At 36.5% G+C, this 25048-nt stretch overlaps 1 protein-coding gene across 1 annotated transcript in view; it reads right to left on the bottom strand.

Moving 5' to 3' along the window:
• Positions 1 to 2367: 2367 nt before the first annotated feature.
• Positions 2368 to 25048, bottom strand: part of LOC150080550 (carboxypeptidase D-like) — a 297430-nt gene continuing 274749 nt past the window's right edge. The window contains 2 exon segments of the mRNA XM_090380730.1: positions 2368 to 2481; positions 14057 to 14297. Coding sequence (XP_090236856.1) covers positions 2451 to 2481; positions 14057 to 14297 — 272 coding nt within the window. The 3' untranslated portion in view covers positions 2368 to 2450.

The raw sequence follows: 25048 nt of genomic DNA, 5'->3' as shown, positions 1-25048 counted from the left end.
AATGGGATTATGATGTCCTTATCTCTACTTGCAAATGTTCAATAAATCGTCAGTAGGACACCGTGGGTCTTCCTTTCAACCTGTCTACAATGCTCGGGGAATTTCATGTCTGGCTGTATCATAACACCCAAGTCCCTTTCCTCCACTATTGGCTTTAATTCAGCTCCACTAAGTGCATAAGTTATTTTGGGATTACTGTTCCCCAGATGTAATGCCTTAAACTTTGCTGGATTAAAGCATAGCTGCCATTTTTCTGACCATCCCTGAAGCCTCTCTAGATCATCTGAAGCTCTGCTTGGTGGTGATTATTAACTACTCTATCAATCTTTACATCATCTGCAAATTTAGACATCACACCCTCTATACCTCTATCGATATCATTTATGAAAATCAAAAACAATGGTCCTAATACTGATCCTTGGGGACCCCCACTTCTTACATCAACCCAGTCTGAGGAATAACTACTTATCACAACCCTCTGCCTCCTACTATCCATCTAAGAATTTCCCCGTGATTCAAACCTGTATCAGCTTATAAAGTAACTGCTCATGTGAGACCGAGTCAAATGATTTCATGGCTGAAATCCAAATCAGCTCTTCAGTGACCCTGTCAAAATAGCTAACCAGATTTGTTAAACATGGCTTTCCCTTTACATATTCCCCTTAACTATATCACTTGGGAAAACTAAAAGGAAAACAGGTTATCATGCAGAGCTGAAATTCGAAAAAATTTGCTATTAGAGATTTAGTCTGCTGTCAATTTTTAGCATTAGTAGAGGCATATGATGCAAGCTTTTACAGCATCCAGCAAAAAAAAAAAAAAACCTTCCCATTTCACCAATCCATTCACTCATGTTTGTCTATTTCTGCCTTGAATTTATTTAAGCTATCAACTTCTATGACAGATGGAATTTTGTTGCAGCAATCAACCACCCGCTGGCTAAAGGCAAATTTCCACACATCTATTCAACTGTCTTTCCTCAATTTGAATGTATGTCCCCTCAGGTGATTAATCTGGGAAAGAGGAAGAATCCCATCAGCATTGAGCTTGCTCAAACCAAGGCCTTATACATCTCATCAGATCACTTTGCAGGTGCCTAATCTCCAGATTTTATTTAAAATCTGAATCACAGCGACCTAATTACATACATAAAACACAACAGCTTTTTTAACAAAAACAATACTGAAATCATAGTAATTAGAGCATATTGGTGTTTTTTTACTACTTAATTACATTAATTAGAATAATGATTTTGTCTGCATATTCATTAAATGAAAAACCAAAACCAAGAAAGCCTTTATGATTTTTATATAAGATTTAAACTTTATTTTTTATTTAAGTGCAGTTTGTTCGGTGATGGCATAAAAAATTAGTACATAATTTAGAGACATTTTTTTTCAAGGGGGGGGAATAAAAACTTCCCCACTTTCCTAATTTGAGTACAGAGTAAAATTCTATTAATGCATCAAAAACATTTTTTTTTTATTTTTTTTTTAAATTTTATGCAAACCATATTCTACAATAAAGAACATTTCTTTATCAAAAAAACAAACATGATTTTTTCACAAACCCTAGAATAAATTAAAACTGAAATAAGCTATCTTGGACTAGGTTATTGCCTTATCTTGGCTTTCAACAAGATACTTTTTCTTTCTTTTCTTTTACTAGATTACAATATGCAAGCCACATTTTATCAAAATATATATCAATTTCTTAGAATATATTGGAAGATATCTACCTAAATTGAATTTCTTCTCAAGGCAGCATGCTTAATATCACCATTTGTATTTTAATTTGTTTTTAAATAAAATCTTGACTCCAATATAATTTGGAGCACAGTATGTTTCATAAGTTCTAAAAAACATTTTGAATAATTAATATTCTACTTAAGTTCATTCACTACTAATAAAAGGAACAATTTTTTACTTAGAAACCTACTACTTACTCATTCATGAGCACACTATTGAAAGTATAAATTAAATCTAATAAAACTTGATAGACAAGCACAGTGCAACAAAAAGGCATAGTATGGACATTCAACATTTTTTTTTAACAATTCTTATCAGTGGAATCTATCTGGCTAGTTTAATTTCTTGTCAAGATACTGGCAGCATTGTGAATACTGCCATTTTTATTTGTTTTTTAAATAAAATGAAAATATTTATATACTAAAAAGTATTTAATATAACCCTGACTGGCATTTTTTAGAGGGGAGATAAAAAAAAAAAAAACTTCCCCACTTTCCTAATTTGAGTACAGAGTGAAATTCTATTAAAAGCATGAAAATTTTTTTTTTTTTTTAAATTTTACACAAACCATATTCTACAATAAAGTGAACTTTTATATAAAAATACAACTTTTTACAACATATAACTGCTAATATACAAGATCACAGAAGGACAGGTCTGAAACCACAACATATAGTTCTTTTTGTGCATCTTCAATCATGTTTAATTTCTAAGTGAACTTTTCTTGTCATTCCTAGAGGGAAGAAAAAAAGTTATGGTTAAAACAGATGTATATACAGGGTGTCTGGGCTAGAGGTATCCAAAAATACACACACATATCTCAGCATCTATGAGGTGTATTAAAATAATTTTTTTATTATTATACTTGTAGCTCACCAAGTTTTGAAGGTTAGTAAAGTTCAATATGGGCACCTTTTGTAGCTCGACAGATGTCAAAATGATACTTGAGCTGTTGCCAAGTGTTTTCCAGCATCTGAGACATTATTAGAGCAACTGCTTCAATGATATGCTGTTTCAAATAGTCTGAATCCCAACCTTTCCTCTGATCCACAGTCTCTAATAAAGCCCCATGCTTTTTTTTTTTCTTAGTCATATCTATGAAAAAAAAAATGGACCAATGAAGCCATTTTTGTGCACTGCTAACCAGACATTGACTTTTGGTTTGTCCCTTTCATTTTCAATCACTTGGTGAGGATTTTCTGTACCCCAAATGCAGCAAAATGTGATAAAACAAATCTTGGAGAGATTTCCTATCAACTGTGCTTTCATTTGAGAAAATATGAGTGGTTCTCGCATTATAAGCCATTATTTTTGGATACCTCCATCCCGGACACCCTGTATATCAAATCATTCATGAATAGCTGAATTCACAACCATGCAGTTTACTGTACAAAGGTGTACACAAAATTTGTATCTTTGATTCCAGAGAAATAGTTTCTTTTGAGTGGTGGGTTTTTACTCTCTTTAGGCATAATTAGAGCTGAAATTTAATACACAAAGAAATTATGCCAACGTGGTTCTTAAAAACAGTTTAGTAATACATACGCAGAAAAAATTTATAAATGATCAAATAAAAATCAAAATAATCTTAAAATCACTAACTGCATGCTTCGAAGTCACAATTTTTTATCATCTCAAACAAGCACAAGTTCATTGTTGGGAAATCCCTAACACATGGATTTCCCAACAAAATAAAATACTGGAATTTCCAAATATTTTATTTATTTATTATTTTGCATAATGACTAGCAAGTCAACAGCGAGGATCACAAAAAAAGAATGGATGTTGAAAAATTACAACCAACATAAATAGTACGGTTCACCGCACAGGTCAGATGCCACAATTCTCTAAACATGTTAGAGCGAAACTGTGTTATCCTCACTCTAATGCATTGTGGTCCCACAACCTGAAGAAGCGCTTCGACCTTAAGCAACACCTGCACAAACTATGGAAGGAATCTCACAACAATATGGACAGAACTGACTACTCGAAAGCTCAAGCCAAGTTTAACCACCAGCAATCCAAAGCAATAAAATCGTACTTAGACAGAGCTATATGCACCAGGAGAGTTCCATATAAGGATCCCCATTCAGGTTCCCCACCACCACAGCTTGGCCTCAAAAGCTGGCTTGATTACCAGGTTTACCACCATTGTCAGCTCCAGCTACTAACATCTGAAACCAATGCTGACCCATTGACAACCAAACTAATATCGAGACAAAAGTTAATTGCTGCCAACAACTTCTATTACTGCATCTGATGGGATGCCGCAATTTATGCTTAGGAGCCTACCTCCTACAAGTGCTATTACATATTTTCAACTCAGTGCTCTCAAAATGATGCTTCCCACACCAATAGAAGGAATACCTAGTCAAGCCAAAAATTCAAGCTCCATCACTTGTGAAACTATGGACCGATCTCAAATTCATCGTGTCTATTGAAGCAGCTAGAAAAAAAATACTGCTACCGATCCTTACTAAACATCCTGCCAAAAACCCTACACAAATTCACTCTGCACAGATCAACAGTGACCAATCTTCTAGCAACTACTACTAACAGAATCCTCACAGCCTTTGAGAACAGAGAACTGGCAGCCACCTACGTAGACACTGAATTTGCGTTTGATGCCATGCACGTCCCATCTCTCCTAAAGCTATTAAGGGAACCACTATCAGATAGGTGGTAACATCTTAGCCTTCCTCACATTTCGGCTGCATAACCGCATAGTGAAACTGTCTGTGGATAACTCCCAATACTGCAAAGTAATCTCTGTTGGAGTCCCACAAGGGGCAGTACTATCTGGCCTCTTCACTGCCCTCATTGTGCCACTGGTAATCTAAAAGCCAAATACCCTGGTACATGCTGATGATCTAAAAGCCAAATACCCTGGTACATGCTGATGATCTAAAAGCCAAATACCCTGGTACATGCTGATGATCTAAAGGTACTCCGCCAATTAAGGCAAACCAAGACCCTTTACCAAATCTCAGAAGAGCTAACCTCCACTCTCTCATCAATATCTACCTACCTAAAACAGTTTAGTCTGTGCATCAATCCTGATAAGTCAGAAACCATGGTCTCATTAAAGCAACACCCAAAAAAAATTCGTCCAGCCCCCATCTCGCTTGCTCAAAACAGCCGCCAGATGGATATACAAGCAGCATCTACAACACTTAACCGACAAATCCAGGGTGATCAGATATATTGCTACAATAGTTTATTCCCCACTTTTCTATGCTACAGAGATTTGGACATCCACACTTCCACTACCATCAAACCAGTACTCTTCTCCAAGTACTGACTCAAGTGGGCTCGCCACAAGCTTAACCTAACTCCCCAACTCCGACTCACCGTTATGGCCAAAACACTCAGCATCCCGAGGCTCACCTGGTTCACTGATGAAAGGGGGCTTGTTACAACCATCAAGCTCATGACTGGCCTTATCTCCTTTCCCTCCTCCTTCTGGGACAACTGTGCATGAAGGATTCCAGTGGCACATCTGCGAGCAACTCCACAACCATGCCCGCTTCAAACACGTCTTCACCTGTCAGACCAGTTTCTTTCTCAGCAGATGTTACCACGCATCCAAGATTTAGATGTCAACTTCAACAAGTTTAGTAGGGATCGAAAGTACAGAAAAAGAATACTCAGCCAAGGCCACCAATATTATAACCCGTGTCCTGAGTAATGTAAACTAACTCAATTCAAGTCAATATATGAATCATGCAATTCAATATACAGGGTGATTTAGGAGAAATAGTAAATATTTTGGGAGGTTATAATATCGATCATTCTGAGTAAAAAAGTTCACATAAACATGTGCCCAATTCTCAATGGATAGGGAGATACAGCTGTTTGAAACCGTTATGCACAGCTCCCTGAATCAGATGTGACCAAGAAGCAGTTATAACCTGAAGCTGTTTGGTGTTAGAAGTGTTAAGAATGCTGCACATCTTCACACATGCTGAATATGTTGATTTGGTGTCTGTCTACGGTTTTTGTGGTGGAAGTGCTACTGCTGCTTGTAGAAAATACCGCCAATGGTTTCCTAACCGCAGAATGCCGGATTTAAGAGTGTTTACTAGTGTTTACACCAAGCTGTGAGACTGGTACAGTTCCTAGCACTCATATTTCTTCTGAACGTGCAAATGAACAAAATATGGATGAAATAGAACACATTCTTCAGTCAGTAGAACGTAGTCCTACTATTAGCACACAAAGAATTTCTATGCAAACATTATGTGAGCATGGCTTATATCCATTTCACATACAGCAGGTGTGGTGCAACACTTTCAACCAGGAAATGATGCCCAGCAATTGGAAATCTGTCGATGGGTAAATGCTAATTGCTGATTAATTTCATTAATACTGTTCAGCGATGAAGCTACTTTCACCCGTGACAGTATCAACAACACCTGTAACTCTCGTAGGTGGTCAGATGAAAATCCACATGCCATTGTAGAAACAAATTTTCAACATCGCTTATTTGTAAATAGTTAGTGAGGTATCATTGACAATCAGTTGATTTGGCCTGTTGTTACAAAATCATCTTACAGGGCCCATTCACCTATAATTTCTGCAAAATGAACTTCCACTACTATTGGAGGATGTTCCCTTGGCTACAAGGATAGGTATGTACTTTCAGCATGATGGAGCTTCTACACATTATACTAGTCTGGTGATACAATATCTAAATTGAACTTTCCCTGAACAATGGACCGGCTGCAGTGGTCCTGTTCATTGGCCTCCAAGGCCTCACTCCATTAGATTTTTGTTTGTGGAAATGGATGAAAAGCACAGCATACAAATAAAAGGTGAATACAAGAGACGAATTGCTTGCATTTTGGATACTGCTGCTCTCATAAAGGAATGCCAAGACGACCTAAGAAATATAACACATCATATTACCACAAGAGTTGCAAAGTGCATTGAGGGTTGGCAGTCGGATTTTCAAACATTTATTGTTAAGTGTAAAAAATTTCTAAATTGTTTTGTATGGTTCAAAAGTAAATAAATACAATGTAATTTATTATTCTTTAATACTTCTCATAATGGCTTTGTGCGTGCCAGTTTCAAACAGCTGTATCTCCATATCCATTGAGAATTGGACACGTTTATATGAACTTTTTTACTCAGAATAATCAATACTATAACCTCCCAAAATATTTACTATCCCTCTGGAATCACCCTGTATATTCTTATGTAATGTATTTTGCAACTAACTAATGGATTATGTAACTAATGCAATATACACTCTCATTTAATGTGTTCTGTATATAGTACGCTCAATAAATGAAAGCTTACAAATGCTCAATTCTTCCTACATTCTTTTAAAATTTGAGGAATAAACAACGAGTTACCATTTATTCAGTCAATAGGATTTCTTCTTAACCAACTCTCCTTATGCAAATAAATTATAAATGATACTTTATAATAATTTAAAACTCATAATGTGTTCCTCACTATCAACACATGGATAGTCTAACATCCCAGGAGCGTAGTGGTGAACCCCAACCCAACCCCATAAATATCAAACTCCTAAGCAATCTTTAGTGATGGAAGACATTTTGCAATGAACACGAATTTAAAATACAATTGAAATACTATTAAAATACGATCTAATTGCTAAAATTTGTGTGTTTGGAATCTTATAAACCACACAACTTGCCCTACAGATAGAATTAGAACTAACGAATAGGTTTCTAAATAGAGGATACCCTATCACCTCTATCGATAGTATTAAATTAGAAGCGAAAGACAAAATAATCAACAACAAACAATGACAGGATTAATAAAAAATATTTTATTACAATGCCGAGAATAGACAAATAACTTTTTTAAAGGTACAGAAATGAAAATAGTAGCAAAACCGGACCATAAATTATATGCAACACTAAAAAATCACTCAGTAGTATCGTCCTCCGAACAAACACTTGACCTCGTCTACCACATTTCGTGTAAGGATTGTGATTCTACTTACATTGGATTTGCTAGATGTATTTTAAACTTGAGAATTAAGCAACACAAAGCATCAGTCCGTACATCACATGCAAATGCTTTGGAACTATTCCATGCAATAAATGAAAACCACACATTCTTGTTTAAAGAAGCCAAAATTTTAAATATTCAACATAATTATACTAAGTTACTGATTGCCGAAACTTTAGAAATGAAATTACAAAGAAACTCGATTAACATTTGTCATCCATTTCTTATTTCTAATTTGTGGTCATTTCAATGTATGCGTACCAAAGACCAATCTCCTATTTATAAGATTCCGAACACATACAAATTTCGTTAGTTTCATTCCTACCCTGTTAACATGACGTGTCGAAAGGTTTTGGTCCACTTAAGGGAGGAAATTTTAGCGGAGTTTAATTTGTTATTTTTATAGTATTTTAATAGTATTTCACTTGTATTTTAAATTCGTGTTCATCGCAAAATGTCTTCCATCACTAAAAGATTGCTAAAGATGGGGTTTGATATTTTTGGGGTAAACCACTACGATCCTGGGATGTTAGACTACCCGTGTGTTGATAGTGAGGAACACATTATGAGTTTTAAATTATTTTAAAGTATCATTTATAATTTATTTGCATAAGGAGAGTTGGTTAAGAAGAAATCATCCTATTGACTGAATAAAAGGTAATTCCTTGTTTATTCCTCAAATAGTACACTCAATTCATTTCTTTTTCTAGTACTTTATTTAATTTACTTATTATTTTATTTTATGCTTTTGGAATATTAAGGCAACCTTGACTTTATAGTAAATTGTTAAACCCTGGCTATTGTGCCATGATGGGTAGTTGCAACTACACTATTGTAAATCATCATCTGTGTTGCAATAAAGATTTTCCTTCTATAAGTACAGTGATGTGCAAGGGTTGCCTGTATATACTACTGTAAAAAATTAAAGGACTGCCATACTTACTGTTGGCTGCCTAGTCTGAAATCTTAGTCTAGTCTAGTTTGATGGGTTGAACAGGACCAGAGATATGTCTGCCAGGGGCAAAGGTTGATGACGTTCTGGAGCAGATATCATCTTTTAAGGGCACTTTTGCTGTACATGTTGGCACTAATGATATTAGAGTAGAAGACCAGCAGAATTACTTAACAAGGACAGGTCACTATTGAAAAAAAGCCATGAATTAGGGTTGAATTTGAAAGTGTCTGCAATTCTGCCCAGACACGATGGGAGGGAGTATATGATGAGAGCCTTATCGACTGGCACAGCCTAGCCACTGGCAGAGATGAAAGTGATTTTTGCACTGCTTCTATTCGAATGAACAGCAGCCTGGAAAACAAGATGCAGAATATTTCAGAGACTGCTGGGAGTCATTGCGGTACAAGTAAACACATGGGTGGTGTTAGGGTAACTAAGAATAGGAACAGGTGCATGTATACTTGCATATACACCAATGCTAGGAGCTTGGTAAATAAATTTGATGAATTTAAGGTGTTGGTCAAAACAACAAAAGCAGATATTGTTGGGATATCAGAGACATGGTGTCACACATATATAAGAAATGCAGAACTGGAATTTGGGGAGTACAATAGGTACACTCAGGATAGGAAGGAAGGAGGGGTTATGTTATTAGTTAAGAAACACAAAATCCAAGGAAGTGCAGCCAGTCGACATTGCTGGGCAGTGCAGTGTCGAGTCAGTTTGGTGTGACATAAGCACTGGGAGATCAAAATTGAGAGCAGGAGTGTATTATATGCCTAATGACTCTGATGAGTATAATAAGAAACTGTACAGGGAAATAGAGTGGGCCAGTAAATCAGAGAGTCTTATAATGGAGGATTTTAATTTCCCAGATATTGACTGGAATTTGTGGGTTGGTCACTCACACACTATCAAGGCTTTTATGGATTTATTGGATGATTGTTTTCTACATCTGCACGTTCGGGAGGCAACTAGAGGGAGTAATACTCTTGAACTGATTATCAGTAATGATTCTTCATGCATTAAGAATCTGCAGATAAAGGAACCACTAAGTGACAGTGATCACAGTGTGCTGAAGGGGAATTTACTCAAAGAGGTAACTACCATCAGGGGTAAAGGAAAGGGTTTTTGCTTTTGTAAAGGTGACTTCGGTGGTCTGAGACAGTATTTAAATTCTATACGGTGGAACCAACTGATGACGTTACAAAGAGCAAATTCAAAATGGGAGGCATTCAAAGAATTAATCTTGGAAGCTACTAGGCTTTACATACCAACTAAGAAATAGTGTTCAAGGTTTAGGCCAAATGGATGACAGATGAACTAATGAGACATATGGCAGAGAAGAAAAATGCATGGGATACATATAAATTAATGGGTGACATGGAAGCCTATGATAGATATAATAGTTTGTCTGTAACCAAGTCACAAAAGAGATTAGGCATCCTTTGCCAAAGAGAAATCTTTGGCAAAGGATGCAAAGAAAAACAGCAAAGAGTTCTTTACCTACGTAAACTCTAGAAGGAAAGGGATGAATCAGATTGGTCCACTGGATATTGATAGTTCATCTGTTGATGATGCTGCTGCTCAGGTGGCTAACAAACTAAATGAGTATTTTGCATCTACATTCACACATGAGGAGTTATTCAGGGTGGGGAACGCCAGAGATGAATTAAACTCTGGCAGTGAGCTAGATGATTTTGTAATAACTGAGAAAAAAGTGGAGGAGATTGTTGAAGATAAACATAAAAAAGGCACCTGGGATGGATGGGATCTATCCAGTTATCTTAAAGGAGGCAGCAAATAAAGTAAGCAAACCGTTACCCATAATTATGAGAGCTTCCTTGGACTCAGGGGATGTACCTATGGACTGGAGATGTGGAAATGTGACTCCAATTCACAAAGGAGGATCAAAGGCCGACACAATAAATTATAAACCTGTTAGTTTAACTTCTGTTCCAGGGAAATTAATGAAGGCACAAACAAGATTAGTGAATAAAACGAATGGTTGCTCTTACGAAGAAAGGCTTAAGTTAATAGATGGATAACATAAGCCAGATTATCATCAGTGGTTCGCCATTGACGGAACACATACTGGCGATCATTGATTAGATGGAAGATTTCCAGATAGTTTAAGAGTTGGCAGTTAATTGGTTTCTCCATTAATTTATAAAGAGTAGAAGTAATTGCAATGGGATGATAATTGGATGGGAGGGATTTGTCACCCTTTTTGGGAACTAGCTGGTTACGAGCAAATTTCCAAGCAGAAGGAAAAACACCTTTGTATTAAGAAAGTGAAAAAAGGCAAGACAAAACTGGAATAATTTCAGGAGCAGAGGTTTTGAGAACAAGTTGAGAAATACTATGAGTATCTGGAGCTTTCTTATCATCAAATTCGTCAAAATCCTTCTGACATCCTTTTGACAGAAGACCACAGGAAGCATTGAATAGAGTGGGTTGGGAATGGTGGGAGGTGTTTTACCATGGTCATTAACACACAAGATGGGATAAAAATAGCAGATCAGCTTTATCCTTAGGCAAAGTGGCAATTGAACCATCTGGATTTGACAGAAGTGGGAACAGAAATGGGAAAAAGTTGTGGCCAATAGCTTTGGCAAGAGACCAGAATGCTTGGCTACCATTTGGACAAAAAGCAAGTTTTCTATTCTTAGCCTATTTGAAATATAGTTTGGACTTATTAATAACTGCTTTACAATTGTAATAAGCTTTGGTGTGGGCAGAAAACGAAATTGAAGATTTGGAAACAAACCAATTATGATATGCAGCATTCTTCTCTTAAACAGCCTTAGCACATTTAGATAAAGGATGAGATTTTAAGGTGGAGAGTGGAATAAATTCTATCCCTACAAAAACAATTTCACTGACACAATCTGAGCAAAAGTTTTCAGAAGTTTTGAAACAGTAATCCGACCAACGAAAATAAGAAAAGAAAGCTCACAGATCATCCCATTTTGCACATTTGTAATGCCAAATAAGAGGTTGGGAATGGCCATGAGAGAAAGGCTCCAATAGAGATGTCACTGGCAAGTTGTGATCTGAGGTGCCAAGAGGACCACTCACCTTGACTATGTACTTAGAAGGGGTGTATTTTAAAAAAAGATCAAGCATGTTGGCCTCCCATAATACACTGGTGTGCAAAACTTAAGGACCAACACTATTTCTAAAGGTTACAACCACAAAATCAAACAAAACATCCTGTGGTGATCTGCATATCCTTTTGCATAACTGTGGCTGTTCAGTAGAAAACTGGCACACATGCAAAAATTTGAATTGTGACGAGAGAGCTCACATAAACAGATAAAAGCAGCAGTTATGTTCAAATTACCAAATGGTGAGCACGATTGTTACAGACATTCGATTGGTTTCGTACAGTGCTACAGACAACGAAATGGCCAGTAGACAACATCTGGATGACTTTACCTAGAGGCGAATAATTGGGAAGCTCGAGGAAGGTCGAAGTGCGAGGGGTGTGGCTGAGAGTTCGATATTGCCCATAGCATCGTCTCACATGCATGGTCCACCTTCAGAATGACAGGTACAGCTGTTTGAAGGACCAGTGGTGGTCGTCCACGAAAAACAACGCCCAATGATGACTGCTATAGATTCCTACAGGCCAAGAGGGCCTGACAGCGGGATCCACTGCAAACCAGCTGCACAGGATGCATGATATCGTGGCATCCACCTTTGTGGAGTCGCCTGGCCACAGGCGACTCCACAAAGGTGGACTGTTTGCCCGACGGCCAGTATGCTGCGTCCCTTTAACACCTGCCCATCAGAGACACCGTTTACAGTGGTGCATCGAACACGAGGACTGGACAGTAGCACAATGGGGTAAGGTACTCTTTATTGATAAGAGTAGACTCAGTCTCAGTAGCGATTCTGGATGTCAGCTAATCTGATGAGCGGTTGGCACACGGTATCACCCTGCAAACATCACTGAAAGGGATCGATATGGTGGTCAAGGTGTCCTCATCTGGGTACACGTTATCTTGGATAGACGTACACAACTCCAGATACTGGAAGGTGGTACTGTAACCTGTGCACGCTGCTGTACAGAGGTAATCCTTCCCCATGTGCGCCTGTTCCGAAGTGCCATTGGCCCCAAATTCGTGTTTATGGATGATAACATCAAATTCCATTGCACTGCAGCTGTTGATATGCTTTTGGAAAGTGAGGACATTGTTCGTATGGATTGGCCTGTCCGTTCTTCCGATCTAAGTCCCATCAAACACATACGGGACACTCTGAGGAGACACCTAGTGGCATGTCCACACTTACCAGAAAATGTTCACCAGCTGAAGATGGCGCTGACAAAGGAATGGATGATTACCGCAAGAACTTAACAACATTGTTATAAGTGTGGACAGGCGATGCAAAGCTTGCATCAACATTAGGGGGCGGCCATATCTCCTACTGAGGACCACCTCTTCCCTTTGTCCCATCTTTGGCAGTGATGCATCTGTATCATGGCAGCCAGTGCTATGTTGCCATTTTTGAATAAACTCTCTCTGTACCATTTTCTTCTTATTATTATTATTATTAGCTATATGGTGCAAGGAAGCCTGAGGCTTATGCTGCACCAGCCAAAAAAAAAAAAAAAAAAATTTCCGAGTTACCCTGAGAGAGAGAGTCAAAAGTAGAAGGGAATCACCAAGAAGAGAAGAATGATGATATCCAGCTCAGGACCCTGGGTGTGCCAAGCCTATACTCACCAGATGTGAGCCCCTTGTTGCATTGGTATTGTTTCCTTCATCATTTCTTTATGCTTTTCCCATATCCAGGTCACTCCTATGAGAAGTGGAGGTCCAGTTAAGGACCAGTCAGGTGAAAACCTGACCAGTCCTTAAGTTTTCACACCAGCGTATAACTGGATTGCCCTATCCACCCCAGGTGCCTTTTTTACATTTAGTTTCAACAATTTCTTCTCCACTTTCCTCCTGTTACAAGATCATTCAGCTCCCTGTTGGAATTTGATATGACACACTCGTTGCATCCCCATCCCCAAAAATGTTTGGGTGTGAATTTATATGCACAATACCTATTCAGTTTGTCAACAACATGAACAGGATCATCAACAATTAAACCACTCATATCTAATGGATCATTTAGGGTTAATGGGAAAATGCTTGATAGGAAGAAATCAGATTTAACTTGATGTAATACATCAGATATGGTATTCTGTGTATGATACAATGACAACTATTCAGTCTGATTGTCTTTTGCATTAGGACAGAAATTCAGGAAGTAATCTGCTTTTATTTTGACTAGAATCTTTGTAAAATTCAAATTCATTAACAAAAAAAATTTAATTTCTATGCTTTTTAGGTAAAACTCTGTGCCTTACACGTTATTTTTCCACCTGTATGTATTATATATTTCATCTTCTGAACTTGAATCATCGTGGTATTCATGCCTTAAAAGATGCTTCTTATCACTGGAATGTAAAGTATCTTCATCATCGTCATCATCTTCAAAGAGGCTTGTTCCACCCTCCATTTTTCGAAAGGCAATATGCTGTCTACGGCGATGTAATATAATGCTATAAATGCAAAGGATGGACACCAGGAATGTAAGAGCTGCAGATCCTATTAAAATTTTAAAAATAAATCCATTTTAAAATATGCTTGCATTTCAGATTTAACTTTGAAATATTCTTAAGAAAGCAGTATATATAATTTAATTGTTTCAACACAAAATGTTTATTTCTAAATCATTCAAGAATATTCATTATAAAATTCTGATTAGCTGCAATTTCAAAGAGGACTAGGGCTAATTCTATTTTAAGAATGGCAATTATGACTAGGACTGATTATGGCGAAATTATGTTTTGTCTTGAAAAACTAGAGTTTCCTTACAGAAAACTTTATTACCTTTCCCTAAGACTAATGAGAATAAAAAAAGAAAACTATAAAAAGGGTTCAAGTCATCAATGGGATTATGGTCTTGCCACTGAACAGGTATTAATACCAACTAAGCCAAAGAGGACTCAGAAAGAAAATAAACCTGTTGGGATACTTTGAAGGCATTTAAGCATTGAATATGGATAGGATATTCAAATACTATTTTTAACTATTTGCATATAACCCCCCTATCCCAAAGGAACCAAACTTATATAACAGAAACCCAACTGAATGATTTGTGGTCTAAAAAGGTTTCTTACACAAACAATTATTATTATTCACTGTAGTTAGCCTATTAATGGAGAGCTGGAAGAGCAAGGGGAATGAACTTATAAACAACTTTGTTAATATACATTTACAGTGGAGTCACAATTATCCGAAGTAATGTGGACCAAGGGACCCTCGGATAATCAAAAACTCAGATAACGCAAAAGGTTTGGTAAACTATTATTAAATAAACTGGATTTAAATACATTAATGTGAAGATGTACACTATTTTCAGGTTAGACCTACTTATTGAACATAATGACTTAAATCAGTGTTTCTTAACCTTTTCGTTGCTGTGGCACACTTTTTCTAAAGGTTAAGACCTTTAGAAAAATAGCATCTAATTAAAGACGCTAAAATTTTGTGGCACACTACAATCACTACTAGACTCATATGTTCACAAATGGGAAGTTATTTCTGTTGGGTATATTTAATAATACACTTATTATTTGGGTAGTATAGGTAAACAGATCTAGTACTAGGAATCAAAATGAGACTTCACATTGACTGCCGGAAGGCATGGCGTAAAGAAACAAATTTTTTGTTTGAATTAATTTTTATGATAAAACTTGGATTTATTAATATATTTTTTTTAATTTGCATTTTCCACAACTCACTTGAAGCATACTTGCAGCACACTAATGTGGCGTGGCACACAGGTTGAGAAACACTGACTTAAATTATGCAATAAAACACTTAATTTTATTTACAACTGTTTTATTACAAAAATTAAACAAAAAATAGTACATGTATAAAAATTACAAGTTGTAGACAAGAAAATGTACACTTACAGCCATTAGCACTACACCTTAATATCATATAAAAATTATGTACCAGGTACATAATGAGTTGCTGCCGCTCTACTCTGAGACTGATAGTGTCACTGATAATGTCACAGCAGCAGCCATTAAAAACATCTTTACTGCAGGAACTCATTATGAATCTGGTACAGTAAAATAAAACATTATAAAACTGGTACAGTAAAATAAATAAAAAAAGTATTGCTGCATTATTTTTATTGAAAAAAATAATTTCAGTACAATGAATGGAATTTTTCATTGAAATATTCCATTCATATGAAATAATTTGTATAAAATATATTATAATAACACTAAAATTATTGGTCTATGGTAACTGAAATAAGATATATAATTTTGACACTGAAATGATTTTAATTCCCGTGTGAATACTCCATCAATTGTCGTTCCATTACGTGTAGTATTTACTAAAGTATTTGACTTAATATCTAAATTGAAGGAATCTTTCATAAATTTACAAAACTTCTTTCCAGCCTCAGAATTTAATTCTAGATTGAAATCAGAACTATAGGTATACAACCCAGCAGCTCTTCCAATAATTTCACACCTTCAATGGAATACGGCATCAAATTCTTGTTTATGAATTTTTGAATTATACCTAATGATATCCCTGGAGTGATGTATATAATACATCACTCCAGGGATATCGTTATCATACACCATTGGAGTGGTGTATGATAACAATGAAAATAGATTCACTATTGAATTTTCAAAAAAATCCACAAATGTTTCCAATTTCATCTGATACTGCTGTCGTATTGCTGCTATTATGTTATGCAAAGATATGTGGTGTACTGATGATAGTTGAACCTTCACGTTGATATACTGCAACACCACCACTACAAATATCCGACCTTTTAAATTGAGACACACATTGGAATGGTTTAAGTAATACCTGTTCATCATTATCCAACCACGTTTCACTTAATATCAATATTTTGATATTTTGGATTGCTGTAAGATTGTGTCCATTTCGATATCTTTGAACATGGTCCATAAACTTTGTATGTTCATTCACGATATAAGATATACCACTTTGTATGAAATCTTGCAGTTCATCCTGTAGAGACAGTAGCTTATTATTTTTCAAGCTATCTAGTTCAGCACAAAGTTCTATATTACTAGTAGCTTTGCTGCGGTGAAATGCGAAATCGTCATGGGGATTTGTAATATATAAACCTTGCAATGGGGTCAGTCGAGATAAAGCCAAATATACAAGTTGCTGTTCATGATCTTTCTCATAATTATATACAACTTTATCGAAGGTCCCTCCTTGAAATTTATGTATAGTCAAAGCACAAATGAAAGGAAATTGTGTACATCTACATGTTAATTTCCTATTGTTCTTGAATGGAATCATAGTTGATCGTTTTATAATAGGTATGGATTGACTAGGTAAATGTTTATTTTTCACATATTATTTATAACAAGATTGAAGTTTATGTCCTATTTTTGACTCAGAAAATTTCATCCATACTCGGTTTAACTGTTTTGCCGTCCTCAAATTCAAAATATACTAAAGTACCGATTGCACCATTTACCAATCCATCAACCACATCTATATTTGTAGTAATCATGTACTGTTTTCCTTTCATAATGGTAGAATGTATTGAAGTCCTGCAGTTTCTGTCACTGACATTTTATGAATTTCATTTCGCATACTTGCTAATTGTTGTTTGGAATGATATCTGTGGTATAAATCTTGCGCAACCACTTCATGGGTTTTATCTGCAACTAAAGCATTTGTATTATAAGCATTTACATCACTATTTCTTAAAATAGTCGAATCCCTTGCAGACAAATTAGTCCATTGCCTATTTTTGTAAGCATTTTAGAAAATGTACTATCGGACTGTAGAAAACTTGTACTAATTCATGAAATTGTAGTGAATGCCATAATTCTAGAGCAATCTCTAATGACTTGTTTATAAATTCCTTTGATTCCAATATAGAATGAGTAATGTTAGCCATTATTCCTACTGATTTAAATGCAATTTGCACATTTTCTGCAGTATGCATTCACATAATTTTCATTGCCATATATAGCAAATGTTGGGTAGTTACCCTACGATGATCAGTTCTATGAATTTCACTCGACGCTATCATAAAGGGAGTAATTTTCAATCCATTTTTAAATTTTCGTGCATTCCCAAATATATATCTAGAAAAGAAAGTTCTTCTGCATGAATATCAAATATGAAATTTTTGGAGATGATTTCTGACCTGGTGCTATACATAAATATTTATCTTCAGACCATAATAATGTTTGTCGTTGAATTAATAATAGTTCATCATCGTTGTTGACAGGTTCCACAATTTCATCTGAATGTTCCTGTTCACTATTATGATTTGTCCCCAAGAAATCGTCATTCACTTTTATGCCATAGAAATAATACAAAGGTGAATTTATCAAATACTGTAACCAGTGGTGAGCTATAGTGGGCTCAGGAGAGCACATTGTTATTTTTTTTTGAAAATTTGCGAGCCCACTGCTGTTGTTTTTTTGAAAATTTGTGAGCCCATTGTTGAGACGATAATTTATTTTACAAATGTAATCCCAAATGCAATATTGAGTGTCCAGAGCCGAAACTACGGTGGGGCGAGTGGGGGGCCATTCCCAGCATTTTCATGGTGCAATCGATCAGTTATGTATTTTAAAATTGCTTCATTTTTGATTTAATTACAGTCGGACCTCTGTTTCACAAACTTCTTTATAGCGAATTGTTTTGATTCCCCTTGGTAATTACATTTAAAATAAGTTTCCGTTGAACGAAGAAAATTTCCATGTAACGAATAGATTAGGAGAGACAACTTTGTATGCATTGTTCTCACCTCTGGCCTTTAGGCAATTTAGGTAATTAGAAAGCACGAATTAAGGGTGAAAGGGATTACCATTTCACAATGTGAGCGGTGTCCATAAAAACCTATGCAGTCACATACCGAGAAGTCACGCTCGTCAATCTGCTTTCCATAGCCAGTCTGATGATTAAGAAGATTCCCGACACGGATGATAGCCTCTGGTCAACCTGTGTTGTGGTTCCCCTTTACTCTGACAAATGGGCATATGTTTTTCAGAGAAGTGAGTGATCCATGCCTTCCATTAAATTTCTCCTATCTATGGTTACTTGGTCATAGTAGCAACGTAGAGGTGGGGGGATTGAGGCAACTAAGATATATAAACTTTAACAAGATGAAATGTTGGCAGACTTTGAAACTTTGTCGAGCTTTTCACTGTGTAGAAAATGTTCTAAAATATAATGGCACACAAGTAATAATTAAAAAAATAAATAAACTATATTACCAATCTCCAAAAAACTAGCACGAATTAGGATGATTGCTAAAGAACTTGATGTGGAAACTATAAAGATCAGTCGTGTGTTCGGGCCACAATAGGCAGCTCGTAGCTTGCGGATGGCAATTGAGGGCTGGAAGAATCATCCTGTTTTGTGCAAACATTTTGAATCAAAAGTTAAATATTCCGGATTATTAAATCAACTTTTAAATTTGGAATTTCTTAAAAATTTAACACTAATGATCGACATCCTGCAGGAGCTCTCTTAAAGATTTTGAAGTTTTAAAGATTCACTACAGTAAAAACAGATATATTAATTATTCTATCAATGCTATTGCTAATTTGAAAAATTCTGAAGGAAACGTTGAGAGCATGCTGAAGTGGAAAGAATTTGAAGGAATCAAAATCGAAAACAAAAAAAAATGACCTTGTGACAGGTTATTAAATACATTGTTTTATCCTTAAAGGATAAGTTATTAATGCAACAGGTGATTTTAAATTAAATAAAGAAAATAATGATAACATTGAAAGAAATTTTAAACATATGTTACCCGAAATCGTGGAATGTGAAAGAACTTTCATCTCAGGGGCAAGATGGCGAAAACCAAATAAGAAATTTGTTTTCTGATAAAATATGAAATAAAAATTAATGATTTTAGAGATTTTGTCAGAGACAGTTTATCTTTAAAATCGAGTGAAATTTCCTTTTCAATTAAGAAAGCCAGAAATATCTTTGAAATCATTGCCATTACCTGTGCTTAAGCTGAGTGAGCTTGCAGGATCATGAATAATATTATGACAATTAAACAAGTTGCAGATTATGATGACAATATATCTAAATGGAAAACCATTGCTTCAATTTGATCCAGATCGTTACGTCAAATCATTCCTCTGTAATCATCGCTCAGCTATTGAGCAAAGCAGAAGATCGACAATAATTTTTAATAAAGAAGTAAATTGGCAATTTTTAGAATAAATTTTTCTTGAATATTTGGGAAATAATTTTTTTTTTTTTTGTGTACTTTTTCTAGAAAGTTTTTTTTATGTAATATTCGTTTTATGTTATGCAATATTTTGTGATAGTTTTATGTTATTTGTGATATGGGAAATATTTCATGTTATTTTTTATTCGCAATATTAAAATTTCATCATGGAAAAAATGTATCCATTATATTTCCTTAAATAAAAAAGTTGTGCATGTGCCGAGCACGCGCGGTAGATGGTTTATGCAAAACATCCTTCGCGTTTCTTTTAGGTATTTTGATTTGTATATATCGATTTTGAAATAAAAGAGCTTTTTTATTGTAAATATTTTATTGATCATTCACAGATTTGCATAATTTCTGGAAGACAACATACAATGTATTTATGATAACTAAAGTAAGAGATGTATACTTGCGAGTGCAACATACCTAAATATCTCTGTAAAATAGCACCGATTGATGTACCGATCTTGTAGTTGAAGCGACATACGCAGCTGTTAGGGGAACCTAACAATGGAATGTAAAGAAAATACGAGACGAAAAAAAATTGTTGACAAATACTTGTATTGTTGCAATCATATTTACTGCAGTAGTAACTTCAGAAAGCATGATTGCGACATCATACTATTCAAAAATTCTAAAAAGTTAGAACTGAAGACACTGTTGTATCCAGTTATCATCGTAAGGCGAGGCATGACTAGATTTTTAAGTTTTTTTTTTGGATAGACATAGGAACGTTTTACACATTCACTTATACGCATGGTTACGGGAGATAATAAGCCGCATCTATCCACCCCCTAAATCTGCCCGACTCGAGATATCATACCATTCAAAAAAATTACGTCACACACTCTAATCACACTACTGGTAGTGCAAGCATGGAAAGTGCCTCTGGTGGAAGCAGTGGATGACGTCACTTCCATCTGTTGTTGTGGAAGTTGATAGAAAATAAATTTAAGGCTGAACTAGACAAATATTTGGAGTGAACGGATGGGAGAAATGGGAAGGCTTTTTTTTTTTTTTTTTTTGGCTGATGCTATATAAGCTATCTTTCTCTTTCTTGCATCATATGCCTCATATAATGCTAATGGTAATATGCAATAAAAAGTCCGGTCAAATCTGTTCACTTAAAATAATTATAAGGAACTGCAGATTGAATTATGATAAATAGTTTCCTTTTGTCCCTGCCATTCATATTAACACAAAAAAGAACCTTAATATATTGTGTTTTTGCATTACCCTTCAGACTGCAGAATTCCATATTCTTTTGCTATATCAACTTTTCTCTGGTCTCTAAAACAATTTACAGTTATTTCTGCTGCTTCTTATAAAAAACTACATTTTTGAGACATGTTTGAAACATTTGCTAGAACAAAAAATTATTGAAAAGTGACTGGTTTTAATAGTTAAAGATAAAATCAGCTAATTGCTCAATAACCTAACAGGTGATCAGGAAATGACCACAAGGACCAGTCTTCAGGACAAACTCAGCCATGTGAAAAAGATCTATAAAAATTCCTTGCATCATTGATGGGATTCAAACTGAGGTCTTTTCCACCTAATGGGGAGGATAACTGTGCTACCCACAAGGGCTGCTGTTTCTTGTACTGCCATATGTGACTTCATTCAAAAGTGTGAATTTTAGGATATGTGAATTTTAGGATATGTGACTTTTTTTACTGTGCCATAAAGGCTTTACATGCTATCATGATGGTGGTTAGGTGCATCTGATTTCAAAAATGACTGGAACAGGGATGTGATGCAGCAATTCTCCTACTGTGCAGATCAGGTCAAGGGATTGATTTTGGCATCCCTTTGGGCATCATGGCTGTACACTTGATGAACATTTGGACTAGACAACTAATTAGTGATTTTAGGATCATGATGCTGACCCAGGCTGATCACTCAGCATGACCAACATAACACTATATCATTTTATGCAAGCATATTCACCACTACACTGATTGGCTTTTCTGGATCCAGTATCTTAACAAATACACAGCAGGGTTAGCATAGTCTGACTCAGGACTGCCCTCACACAAGGAGAAAAAAAATAGTAGTAGTAGTGGCATGTGATGCAAGAAAGCATGTGTATGAGCTTATGCAGCATCAGCCAAAAAAAAAAAATCACACCATTGCCTCCAAATGCCTGTCCAGTTCCTCCTTAAATTTATTCAACCTATCAATTTCCACAACGAGAGATGGAAGATTGTTCCAGCAATTAACCACCCGCTGGCTAAAGGCAAATTTCCGCACATCTATTCTACATCTGTCTTTTCTTAATTTGAATTTATACCCCCTTAGGTTCGTAATCTGAACAAGTGGAAGGATCCCATCAGAATTCAGCTTGCCTTATATACCTCAATCAGATCACCGTGCAGGTGCCTAGTCTCCAGCCACTGCAATTTGCAGAACTTAAGCCTCTCTTGGTAAGAGGATCCCTTCATTCTCCTCACCAATCTTGTTGCCCTTCTCTGTACACGCTCAAATAAATCTACATCCTTCCTAAAATGAGGCCTCCAGACCTGTACGCATTACTCAAGGCGTGGCCTGACCATTGCCTTATACAGAGGGATAATCACCTCCTTTTCCCTGCTAGCAAAATTCCTATATATCATTGACAAAACCCCATGACCTGCCCTGGCAGCCTGTCTGCATTGTTCAGAAAACTTCATATCTGACTGCACAATTACTCCCAGGTCTTTTTCATTTTCTACCACCTTAGGTGGTAGATGACTCTCATCAACCGGTGAAATACCACCACTTTGCTTATTGGAGGCTTGAAGTGGTGGAACCCATGTTTAGTCTCTAGAGCTAAGTTCCGGTCAACCCTTCCCTATCTCTTCCACCATGCAGTATGATTGATGACTTTTGAGGTTATGATGAATGTCGTGGCGAGATCCAATATTCCTTACATTTCGAAGGTACAGCTCTAAAACGGTGTTCGCAGGCCGGCCGCTAGTTAGTACACCAGACCGAACCTATTGGTAACTCTCTAGGAGGCTTCCGGATCAGCTAGTGTATAATCTTGCTACCTCTACTCTGCCAGATAGTGACTGGAGGGAGACCAAGTAGTGTGTATGCGGAGAGCATTGTCGAGGCCACGTTATGTCAAGGATCTGGGTATATTCTTACAACACGTACGCCATATCCAAAAATTTCATTACTTCATACAGCATGTCCCACCCACTTTTTCTTACTATTGAATACACCATGAATTGTCAAACTAATACAGCAAGCTTATCTGCGAAAAGATCTAAACCTCCCAAGCACCTCCTAATTCATTTCACAAATATACGTGGTCTCAATTCTAATCTCAACGATGTCCATTTCCACTTGCAGTCTGCCAAACCCCATGTACTTTTTCTGACAGAATCTCAGTTATCGGTTGATTCAACTACTGCTCATCTCAGATGCCCAAATTATTCGCTGTATGATTCCTTTCGCCTCAGAGGTACTACTTGTGCATATGTCCGTTCTGATATTCCCTGTCAGAGACTTGGCAATTTGGAATCTCCTCTCTTTGATCTTCTCTGGCTTAAAATCTCTCTACCTCATTGTGTCAAATTTATCTGTTGTCTCCACCGTTCTCCCAACTTCACTAATCACTTGGAGCTCTTTGACTTCCTCTCTTTGCAACTTGACTTTCTCCAGTCCAACTTTCCTAACAGTGAGGTAATTTTCCTTGGTGATTTTAATGTTCACAACTCCAGCTGGCTTCCATTTTCTAGTCACACCGACCCAGCAGGTCGAGATGCTGAGGCTTTTGCAATTACTAATGACCTAGCACAGATTGTTCATTTACCTACAAGAATACCAGACCATCCTAATCATACAGCCAATACGCTTGATCTTTTTCTCACAAACAACCCTTCTTAGTACACGGTCGAAGTGAGAGGTCCTTTAGACACTTCAGATCACAACTTGGTGATTGTCTCTTCTCCAATGGAACCTTTATCTCATGGCTATTCCCAACCTCATGTTGCTTGGCATTACAAGAATGCAAAATGGGATGACCTGCGAGACTTCTTTTCTTCTTTTCCTTGGTCGGATTACTGTTTCAAAACTTCTGATGTCAACGTTTGCTCAGATCGTGTCAGTGAAATTATTCTTGCAGGAATGGAATCCTTTATCCCACACTCCACTTTAAAATCTCTTCCTTTATCTAAACCTTGGTTTTCCAATAAATGTGCTAAGGCTGTCCAAGAGAAGAATGTTGCATATCGTAATTGGCTTGTTTCTAATTCTTCAGGTTTCATTTTCTGCCTACACCAAAGCTCGCAACAATTGTAAAGCAGTTATTAATCAGTCCAAACTAGAGTTTGAACAGGCTAAGAGTAGAAAACTTGCTTCTTGCCCTAATGGTAGCCGAGCATTCTGGTCTCTTGCCAAAGCTATTGGCCGCAACTTTTGCCCATCTCTGCTCCCACATCTGTCCAAACCAGATGGTTCTGTTGTCACTTCAGCCAAGGATAAAGCTGACCTGCTAGCATCCCATTTTTCTTCCAGCTCATGTATTAATGATCTTGGTAAAACACCTCCCACCATTCCCAACACGCTCCATTCAATGCCTCCTGTGGTCTTCCGTCAAAAGGATATCAGAAGGATTTTGATGAATCTTGATGCTAAGAAAGCTCCAGGTCCTGATGGTATTTCTCCACTTGTTCTCAAAACCTGGCCTCCTAAACTTACTCCTATTCTTTGCCACCTTTTTTCACTTTCTTATTCCAAAGGTGTTTTTCCTTCTGCTTGGAAATTTGCTCATATCCAGCCAGTTCCTAAAAAGGGTGACAAATCCCTCCCATCCAATTATCGTCCCATTGCAATTACTTCTACTCTTTCTAAAGTAATGGAGAAATCAATTAACTGGCAACTCTTAAACTACCTAGAAACCTTCCATCTGATCAACGATCGCCAGTATGGATTTCGTCAGTGTCGATCCACTGGTGATATTATGGCTTATGTTACCCATTTATGGACTAATTCAATGGAAAGGTTCGGTGAAACACAAGTAGTTGCTCTTGACATCTCAAAGGCTTTTGATCGTGTTTGGCATAAATGTCTTCTAAACAAGCTT

The sequence above is a fragment of the Mastigoproctus giganteus genome, chromosome 9 (assembly GCF_048544385.1).
Source record: "Mastigoproctus giganteus isolate SK-2022 chromosome 9, ASM4854438v1, whole genome shotgun sequence".
Lineage (NCBI taxonomy): Eukaryota > Metazoa > Arthropoda > Arachnida > Uropygi > Thelyphonidae > Mastigoproctus > Mastigoproctus giganteus.
The sequence above is the reverse complement of the archived record's forward strand: the minus strand, read 5'-3'. Positions and strand labels throughout refer to the sequence as shown.